Source organism: Haliotis asinina, chromosome 9 (genome assembly GCF_037392515.1).
Source record: "Haliotis asinina isolate JCU_RB_2024 chromosome 9, JCU_Hal_asi_v2, whole genome shotgun sequence".
NCBI lineage: Eukaryota > Metazoa > Mollusca > Gastropoda > Lepetellida > Haliotidae > Haliotis > Haliotis asinina.
In genome coordinates this window covers 35551579-35563071 of record NC_090288.1, presented here as the reverse complement: position 1 = coordinate 35563071, position 11493 = coordinate 35551579, and the positions used below count along the sequence as shown (strand labels likewise).

The following is an 11493-nucleotide window of genomic DNA, read 5'->3' as shown; positions in this document are numbered from 1 at the left end:
TTCGGCGTGACGAGCGAACGCTTTAACCACTAGGCTACCCCATCGCCCCACTTCCCATTCTGGATCCGCCTATGATTATAAAGTGTTCTAGAAGGATGTTTTCAGTTTTTTACTGTAGAACTAGAGACTGATAATAATAAGTGACTGTATGTTGTTCTTGACCATTAGGAAAACACAGTCAACGATGAACACGCCCTTCTATGCTGGAGGATGTATTTGATTGATTTTCCCGGCTGGAAACCCGAGCTTGGATGTGGCTCCGTGTTTTAGTTTAAAGGGGCGTAACTCTCGATGCGACATCTAGTGGAGCTTACGGGAACTAGTCAAGATAAACATTGAAATGACAACTTGAAGGCATTGCGTTTACAATGGATAAGGACACTTACAGCCTCCGATCTGGATATCTTCTTTCACAGGTACGTGTTAGGTGTTTAACATTCATAGTGCGAGGTGTGTGTGGACTAAATAACGTTTTTTTGTTTGAAATCAATTTTTGTCATCTGGCGTTTTTGTCGATGACTTCCGGTGATTTCACTTTCATCAAATCCCTTATCATGTCATCTCGTTGTCTAAGCAATAATACAGCGCATGCAAATTTCAGTCGTGTGAAGTATAAATAGATTATTTTAACGTGTCCTTGGTCTATATTTGCAATCACTTCGGAGTTAGAAACAGCACATAAACACGATAATAAACTCGCGTTGACTCAAAACCAAGAATGTCAAGATTAGTCATGTATCCTGTTGAATTGTAGACAATGTTATGAATATGCTTTACGTTTGGTGTCATGATAAGTGTTGCTCGTTTATACTGAATAAAACATCTTTTATACTGAATAACCATCTTGATTTTCTGCCAGTATTGTAACTGCGAAACCAGGTGCCTATCTTGGCACCACGTCAAGCACATCAGTATCAGCGAGAAACAGCTGTTGTTTAAATATTGTTGTCTGCCTCTGTGTTTCGTCCAATATGTCCTTGTTCTGTTGCTCTACAAAGTGAAATCGTTGCAGCTGTTGTGTAACATTCAATCCCCACCAAGCTAAGCTATTATGTGAATTAATTCAATTTGCGCCTGCCATTACTGTGTTCAATAATTTAATTAAAATGGCCATACTGGCATGTCATACTGCTACTTTGCACTGGAGTTGTTTAATATGTAAATCAGAATGTTTGTGGGAAATAGATAAATTATTCTAACTTCCTTATAACCATGAAGAGGATAACAGCCTGTTTGGAACAGAAATGCTGCAGCCCAGTCACTTTATTCAGTATCACAGGAACTCAGTAGTTTCCAAGCTTCCTTGATTGTAATTCAATGAGGTGGCAACATATTTTATGCTTCATACTTTGAAATAAACAGTTGATGCTGGTTTTCAACCATATACAGAGGAAAGGGTTTTACTCAACACTATACATGATTAATCATCTACTTTTTTAAATGTTGCTGTCCAATATTAAAGGAAACATTACGTCTACCTTTTTCAAAATGTTATCTTTAAAAAGCCCTAGTTTGGAACAAGATCATGATGTTTTTTTCCAGTTTGCTTGGGAAGGGCACTATGGACACTCTTGTTACCACACATTGACAAAACATTGTTAACATGGTTATTTAATAACAAGTGAATTATGATATGATAAATGAAAAGGTATTGATTTATAAAGGTTTTACACAACACAGAACTATGCATCCAATTTGTTCCAACTCATAGAATGCAGGGATATAAACAGACGTTATCCCCAGGCTGGCACAATCATATTCACTGTACCACATATTTCTGGAGAAATATATTGTACCAGTGATTAAAGTAAAGATTTAATCTTGCAGCACCATATGCTATACTATATAGTATTGGGGACATTACTTTACAGGGCCCTCTTTTACAGGGCCCTCATTTTTCAAGTATGGACCCTTTAATTTCATAAGTGGGGGTCATGCGTAGTGTTGGGAATCTAACACCATATTCACTATCGATTATCAGGGGACTTGTGAATAATTACCGATAATGATAAAATATGTGAACTTTTCTTTTTATTTTTTTCCAAGGAGCGAACCCTTTAACTGCTAGACCACCCCAACATATGATGAACCTCAGAAATTTGGCTAGAATTCTCGTATCATCTTTCTTAAAATTGACAATGTATAAACAAGGTTCTGTGAGGTCCATGGTCATGATGGTAGACTAGGCCTTCAGCAACTTATGCTTGCTATAAAAGGCAACTGTGCTTGTCTTTAGAGGCGACTAACATGATCGGGTGGTCAGGCTCGCTGACTTGGTTGACACATGTCATCGGTTCCCATTTGCTCAGATCGATGCTCATGCTGTCAATCACTGGATTGTCTGGTCCAGACTCGATTATTTACAGACCGCCAGCGTATAACTGGAATATTGCTAAGTGCGGCGTAAAACTAAACTCACCCACTCATTTATGATATGTATACTCAGCTGTATCCATTGTATGAAAATCCTGTTTGAGTGAGTGAGTTTAGCCTTATGCCACACTCAAAAATATTACAGCTATGTGGTGGCGGTCTGTAAATAATCAAGTCTTCACCAGACAGTCCAGTGATCAACAGTATGAGCATCAATCTGCACCATTAGGAACCGATGACATGAACCAAGTCAGCGAGTCACCTTTTCTGGCAAGCATGGGTTGCTGAAGGCCTGTTCTACCCAAGACCTTCACAATCACAGGTCAAATCCTGTTTGAAGCAATGCCATAATCTCAACAGTTTCATCATGCTTATGACATATTGCCATAATACATACATACATTTTTTACCATTTCAAATTTGATAAGTTATGCCACCTGGACATTTATTCTAATTTTAAAAAATGTGTATATATGAATTTTTATTTAATGTAACCACAGACTTTAAGGGTTTTCCTCATTCTTTTTTACTGATTGATGTTTTTTTATAACTAATACTGTCATGCAATGAAATGCTTGCTTGCAAAAACGAAGGTTTATCAGTATATCTCCTTACATTCACAATAAGTGTAAAATTGTTCATTCATTCAGAGTTTACAGCAATATTTGCCATAGTGATGAATATGAAAATACAAATGGTCATAGTTTTATGCTGTTTAACTCTTGTTTATTCGTGATTATTCATCAAATGGAATGGTTAGTTTACTTCATTCAAATGTGTTACACATGTATACCACTAAAACAATGAAATTCTTATTGATTGCAGAAATGTTTTTCACAATCTATATAATTATCTTTAATCCTACTTGCAATCTATTTTAGTCAATTTTATTGTTAAGGTATGAAATTATGAATGCTGCCATGATGAATCACTGTTGATGATGTTATTGGTTACATCATAGAATCCTTAATCATATTGACATGACTCAGTTTGTGGTCAGTGGACAGCGTTGGTTAATTCATCATCACTTGTCACTTTAAGCCAATCCCTATATGTGATGAGTAGGACAGAGAATTAACCATGTCAGCTGGTCTCACCTTAGACTGACGCTTAGTCTCTCAATATATATAATTTTGATAGTAGTGAGTGAGTTTAGTTTAATGCCACACTCAGCAATATTCCAGCTCTAGGGCAGCGGTCTGTGAATAATCGAGTCTTGACCAGACAATCCAGTGATCACCAACATGAGCATCAATCTGCCCAGTTGGGAACCGATGATGTGTCAACGAAATCAGCGAGCCTGACCACCCGATCCCGTTAGTCGCCTCTTACGTCAAGCACAGTCGCCTTTTACAGCAAGCATGGGTTGCTGAAGGCCTTTTCTACCCCAGACCTTCACAGGTCATTTTGATAGTAACAAATAAACCTATTTAAATTGAAAAGGAGTCCCAGTCAGATAGGAAATTCAGAACCTGAGAAAATCTAGACTTGCTTCATTTAGGACTTTATTATTGCAGGGAGAGCTAACTGGTATAAAAAATAACGTGCTTCAGTAGATTTGAGACGGACTAGTCCCACCACTGAAGGAACAAATATTTTAATATTGATATTATTAAATATATCTTTTAAAATTACAGTGTTCAAATTTGTAACCATATTTTGAAGTAGTGTTGAAGTATATAGTAAGATACAGATAATGATATTATAGACATGTTCATTATATTGAATAACATCAATCATAGAAATAATGAATCAGTTTAATTGTTTCAGTGAAGCATTTGTGTGGAGAAAAGCACATTAGCATGATGAGGTCAATGAGGAGTTACCTAAACTCTATGCTAAAGTGTTCACGACTCTTATGATAATAATCACATAACAAAAACTTTTCACGAGTCTAGTGTCACATTTATCATTACATGTGATACACTTATCCATTGTCTGTCACCTAAGGCCTATGTTTAAGGAGGGATAAAAGGTGACATCTGATACCGTGACAATGGTTGGTGTCATCTACTGATCAGGGCCCGCTTGCACAGAGCAATCTTAGTTACAATCAATCTTAGGTCCCTACAATCAAGTTTACAATCACCATACAATTGCCCTAATCCACTTGCACAAAGACGATCTTAAGACAGCATGGATTTAAGATCGCAATCTTAACTAAGATCGAAATCTTCAACGTTGGAGGTAGAAATTTCTTAAACTCGACTCCTGTCTACAGTTGTCTTCAAGTCGCATAGCATGCAGCGCCAATAAAACTTGGAACTGGTTACTGCACGCAACTGACATTTCTTCCTTAATCGCACCTTGCAGATTTTTCATGAAAACAAAACAAAACAAAGGAAAAAAAATAAAATAAATAAATAAAAAAATAAATAAATGAATAAAATAATTTTTTTTTAAAAAAGCAAGAAAACCCCACATATCTTTATATGATAACGTGGAAGATAACATGTATGGTAACTCGTACCTCGTGGGCTATTCTCTGATTTTTCTACATTCTAATAATATTTATGAACTAAGAATGCCATACTGCAACCACAGAAATATCACGTTTTATGATAAAATATTGAAATACAAACAGGTACATTAAATTTGGGTTTTGAGTTACTGACCTAGTACTCATGAAAATTAAGAGATATCATAAATTATAAACAAAATTTCCTTATGATGCAATACCTAAATGTACTATGATTTGTCAATGGCTGTCAATGAATCTGAGTTTGGCATATGGTCGCCGTTATTTGGAGTAAAATCCCAAATATATCCCACAAGTATTAGATGTTTAAAGATACGAAAGTGTCACATGACTGTGGGAGTGTTGTGGAAAATGACAGGGAAATATGAAAACGTTATTATTCCGTGTATTTTGTATGTGTTGTTAAATACTTATCTACAGTATGTTAATTGCTTTACTCTATTTTGTTGATAATTATTTTTTCTTTTTGTTAAAAAACCTTTTTACACAAATTTCACATGCCTCAGCAAGTGTATTTTCCTGTTTGAAGAATACATGTATTATATTTAAAACGCATAGATTACAACTCTATTCTCTCGTCAGAAAGATACACAAATTTGTACGATATCCAACTGTAGATTATTGACACGTCTATGATCGAAAAGAAATATATGTGGAGATCTGCGCTGTCACAATATAACATACATTGTATTGGGGCATGGCAGATTTTACAGCAACGGTATAATATGCAAAGGGAAACAACTCCCATCTTGCGTAGAAACTAAAATTAGCTGCCCTTGAGTTATTGAAAAGGTCATGGCCACTGCTAATCGCATCCTTTCCTTGTTTATCAAAAAGGTATGGTGTTCATACTTTTTCCAGCACTGAATCGGGTGAGAATTGTACTCTATGATATCGACTCGATAATGATGTTGTTCACTACCCCAAATAACGGTATTTCAGACATTAAATCGATGTTGCATTCTCCGTGTTGTTGAAGTGTTGAGGCGAATCATACAGTTTTATCTAATATGAAAGCAATCCCCAAACGTAAAGCTAATTATTTGCGTGAAATTGACTGAAACTTGAACGCCCTACAGTGATCTTAGCTCCTTACAATTGGTTCCGACCAATTGTAAGTTTTGATTGTAACTTACAATGATCTTAGCCTACAATCGCTTTGTGCAAGTGGATGGCGATTGTAGCCGAAGCCTAAGATCGCGATCTTAAGGATTTACAATAATTGTAGCTCTAAGATCGTTTTGTGCAAGTGGGCCCAGTTCAGATGTGGTTATCTCACATTAGGGTAATTTCAGTGGTCATTCAAAGTTCACAAACGGTTGACTTGTAATGGGATGTTCCAACATCTTTTTGTTTTGCGACAGTGAAAACTACGATCTGATATTTATTAGATTAATGTGAACATTAATGTTAGTAATGAAAAGGATATTACACCGTTCAAAATTTACAGGGGTCTTGTCATCCATGGCTAGTAAAAATCATCCGTACCACGAAATGATACATTTGCAATGGTCCTGATGGCCAGTGAATTTTGTATTGATGTTTAAGATGTGTTTTGCAAATCTACGAATGTTATTTTGGACGAAGAGGCCCACCAATTATTGTCACCTCACTGGTATGTGGTCAAGTGGGAAATTTTGAAAGATTTATTTCCCTGTATTATATGTGGCATGATACAAAGGATATTGATGTTATACATTGAGCAATGCAAAGGATATTGATGTTATACATTGAGTAAGGAAAAGGATAGTGATGTTATACATTGAGTAGTGCACAGGATATTGATGTTGTTCACCAAGTCATACACAGGATATTAATGTTGTACATTGAGCAATGCAAAGGATATTGATGTTGTACATTGAGCAATGCAAAGGATATTGATGTTATACAATGAGTAATACAAAGGATATTGATGTTATATGTTGCTGTAATTCAAAGGATGTACATATGTTATGCACTGAGTAAGGAAGGAAGGATATTGATGTTATACATTGAGTAATACAAAGGTATTGTTATAGTATATACACTGAGTAATACACAGGATATTGATGTTATGCAATGAGTAATTCAAAGGTTATTGATTTTATGCACTTTGTAATTCAAAGCATATTGATGATATGCACTGAGTAAAGTAAAGGATATTGATGTTACAATAGTATTAATACACTTAGTAATACAAAGCATATTGATATAATGCATTGAGTGATACGTAGGATATTGATGTTATGCACTGAATAGTGCAAAGGAGATTAATGGTCTGCACTGATTAGTACAAAACATACTGATGTTATGCACTGAGTAATACAAAAGAAATTGATGTTCCACACTAAGTAATACAAAGTACATTGATGCTTTACTCTGAGTAAGACAAAGGATACTGATGTTATGCTCTAGTAATACAAAGGATATGATGTTGTACACTGAGTAGTGATATTGATGATAGAATCTACACCAAAATGTTGAGTGAGTGAGTGAGTTTAGTTTTACACCGCACTCAGCAATATTACAGCTATATGGTGGCGGTCTGTAAATAATCGAGTCTGGACCAGACAATCCAGTGATCAACAACATGAGCATCGATCTGCGCAATTGGGAACCGATGACATGTGTCAACCAAGTCAGCAAGCCTGACCACCTGATCCCGTTCGTCGCCTCTTACGACAAGCTGAGTCGCCTTTTATGGCAAGCATGGGTTGCTGAAGGCCTATTCTACCCCGGGACCTTCACGGGTCACCAAAATGTTGAGGGCCCTGATGATACCAGTGTGCAAAACTTATGCTGGTCCTGTGGTCCATGATTAGTAAAACGTCATCAGGACCACTATATTATAAGGTTTGTAGTGGTCATTGTGGCCAGTGATTTTTTTTTTTCAAAATTGAAGAGATGTTCAAATGAATATCATGATCATAGTGTTGTTACTGATAGTCATGTAAATCTAGGAATGTTGTTTTGGACCAGTGAATCTTCAGGACCACTGATTATTGTCCATGCACTGGTCTTGTGATCAACTAGGGGTTGTGGGGTAGCCTAGTGGTTAAAGTGTTCGCTCGTCATGCTGAAGACCCAGTTTCGATTCCCCACATGGGTACATTGTGTGAAGGCCATTTTCTGGTGTCCCCCGCCATGATATCGCTGGAATGTTGCTAAGAGCGATGCAGAACTAAACTCACTCACTCTTGTGATCAACTGAGAAATTTTGAAAGGTTTCCAACACTGAAATTCGGTTGAGACTAAGGAGGTCGAGTGGTCAGACTTTCTGACTGGTCGATGCATGTCATTGTATCCCTAATGTGTAAATGGATGTTCATGATGTCATTGGGTTGTCTGGATCTAATTATTTACAGACTGTTACCGTATACAGTTATAGCTTCAAAGAAATTAAAATATTGTATGAAGCTATTACTTGCAAGTTATTATTTCAGTTTTGAAAAGAAGTTAAAAAATCCTCGTGCTTATTGCCTGCATGTAACATCATCCCTCCCTGCAATTCGGCTAAAGAGTTGAATGTTGCCGATTCGATCCTTGGCTGCATCATAGCACAAGAAAAAAATATATGGTACTTTTATATCCCTGCCTGGCACTCAGCATAAATCATGGTAATTGGTAAACAACTACTGGTCAACTTGGAATCAGTATGATGTGCCTGAACTTGGTGTCATAGGGTAGCCTAGTGGTTAAGGTGTTCGCTTATTACGCCAAAGACCTGGGTTCAATTCTCCAGATGGGTACAGCGTGTGAAGCCGATTTCTGGTGTCCGTCACCAAGATTTACAGGAATATTGCTGAAAGAGACATAAAACTAACCTCACTCACTCACTCACCTGTGGCATGGAGTTAGCACTGTAAACCAGCTGAAGTCCGAGCTAGTGCAAGTAACCACACATACGCAATCATGCATGTCATCATATGATTATGAGCGGAATATTTCAAAGTACAATATTAAAGTAAACCCCATTTCCTTTCACCCTCCCTACACATTTTTATACTTCTACAACAGGATATATGAGATCATACAGAAACAGTTGCTCTTCATTGTTTATCTTTTTCAAATTGAGGCGAATCCAATTACTGATCCATAAAAGTGACATTTCCATGTAATTGAAAAAAATTAAAAGTGACAAATTTTAAAGAAATAAAGTGCACTGACATGACTCATCATGACAACATGACTAAAATAATGATTTATTTCTCAGTGAAACTGAAGTTACTCATCCCAAATTGTCACTTTCCATCAGCAAATTAGTGAATTATTTCATCAGATAACTCTCGGATCTCCTGAATTGCTCGCAATCCAGTCTTTTCCTGCTGATTAAAATCATACAGACATTTATGCATAAGTGACATTGGTGCCTGACCAAACCTGGATGTTGTTTGGTTTAAGTAGAATGATTTATGAATGATCATAAAACAAGACAACTGTCTACTCCAGAAGTGACCGAAATATAATTTACTGACACAGATGGTGATTTGTCACTGAATGTGACATGTCCAGCCAGGTCTGATTTATGGCTTCTAGAAGTGTTATTTCTTGTAGTTCATTTCTAATATAACATATTAACTGGGAAATATTGTTCTTGTTTGTATTTAGTTTTCCATCCCAGTTATTTGGACCTATGCACTTGTGAATCAAGAAATAGAATGGTTCTGACATTGAAGAACTGGTTGGTTCTTAATGCCACACTCAGCAATATTCCAGCTATATGGCAGTGGTCTGTAAATTATCAAGTCTGGACCTGTCGAGTGATCAACAGCATGAGCATTGATCTATGCAACTGGGATACGATGATGTGTATCAACCAAGTCAGTGAGCCTAACTGCCTGGCTAGCTATTCTCGAACATTCGTAGCCCTACGAACTTCTTAGGCCTATTCGTAACACATTGGGTACGGTCAAAGTTACCAATTCTTAGGGCTACGAACGTTTTGAGAATAAGAGACCTGATCCTGTTTGTCACCTCTCACAACAAGTATGGGTTACTGAGGACCAATTCTAATCTGCATCTTCATGGATCATGAACAATGTTTAAGTCAGACTAAAGCTATTAATTCAGGACGTGTCCAGCCGTGAGATATATAACAGCCAGAGGCATCACACCATGACCAACAAGGTGATGTAGTTGAGTGTTACATATGATGGACATGGTGTAGTGTCAGACACAAGTCACTCGAGCATATATCATCCTCAGGAAAAACGTTATGTAATCAACATGCACACAGATGGGATGGTCGGGTAGCCTGGTTAGAGGGTTCACTCGTCTTTTGACAAGCCTGGGCTCGATTCTCTATGGGTGCATTGAGTGAAGTCCATTTCTGTGTTACCGTGCATGATATTGCAGGAATATTACTGAAAGTTGTCCAAGTTCACTCACTCACTCTGTCATCTCAACACCACCACAAACACCATGTTGTATGTACCATGCCTACAGCATGAAACAAACTTCAGTTGGTTCCTCAAATTTCAAACTGAATTTTAACTGCTTTTTTAAATTTTTTAATCTGACTGCTGTCGAAAGTATGACCTCTCTTTCTTGAAGTTCTACCATGAATGAAGAAATGATGTTGAAATTAAAATACCTATGAATATGGAAAATCCATGTGTTTCATGTTAGAAAATATCTACAAAGGACCAGTTGCGTTTCTAAATGTTCATATTTCAGAAAAACATTCACATGAGCATATGTTCTTCATTTACAAATTTGAATATAAACTGACTCAATACAGCATTAAATGCCGCAGAATGAACATAGCTAAATGCCATTAAAACATACACTGCTTTTGTATGCCCAAGCCAGAAAGCTGCGAGGAGGATGTGGAGTCCCCCCGTAAAATATTTAAATTAAGATGTCATTTCCTGGCTTTTCAGAGCATGTTGTCTTTATTCAAGTTAGCTAACAGAAACTTTGTTTAATTTTGTAGTTTCCAATGCAAAATACATTTTTCGGTTACTTGTTCCGGGAACATAAAATGACTTGCATGCAGAACACATAGATAGAGAATGTCATGTTCGGTATGTTGATTTACTTGCATGAAACATGCCAGTGTTTGCATTAACAAGAACACTGATAAGTATATGGGGCAGTGGGGTAGCCTAGGGATTAAAACATTTGCTCGTCACGCCAGTGACCCTAGTTCAATTCACCACATGGGTATAGTGTGTGAAGCCTTTTTTCAGGTGTCCCCTGCCATGATATTGCTGGAATATTGCTAAAAGCAGGGTAAAACTAAACTCACTCTCTGATAACTATTGGGCAGTAAATGAGTATAATAATCCAGTGATTACATTGTATGTTGTGTATGTTTCTTGTGCATATAAACTGTAACTTCTCATCACTTTGAGCATTGCCTTAATGTAATGAAAGTCAGCACTGTATAAATACTCTTATTATTTGTTATTATTAGTTACACATTTGCAATTAAAATATGAAAGTGTCATTTCATTCTTGATATGTTAATTCATTTGAATAATGTGCTAATCGTAGGTAAAAAATAACAGGAAATATATGATTTAGCATTACCATTCATAGGGTCATAGATTCTCATCAAATTTTGTGATGTATTTGCATCACTTTAGGGTTGTCATCTCTGGGTTCCTGCACTCTTAATTCTAGAAGTTACTTGTAGCTTAAATATGAAAACTAGTTGT

At 36.7% G+C, this 11493-nt stretch overlaps 1 protein-coding gene across 1 annotated transcript in view; it reads left to right on the top strand.

Moving 5' to 3' along the window:
- The first annotated feature begins 250 nt into the window (after positions 1-250).
- The window catches only part of LOC137296172 (pleckstrin-like), a 31075-nt gene continuing 19832 nt past the window's right edge, over positions 251-11493 (top strand). The window contains exon 1 of the mRNA XM_067827878.1: positions 251-416. Coding sequence (XP_067683979.1) covers positions 369-416 — 48 coding nt within the window. The 5' untranslated portion in view covers positions 251-368. The remainder of the gene's footprint in view (positions 417-11493) is intronic.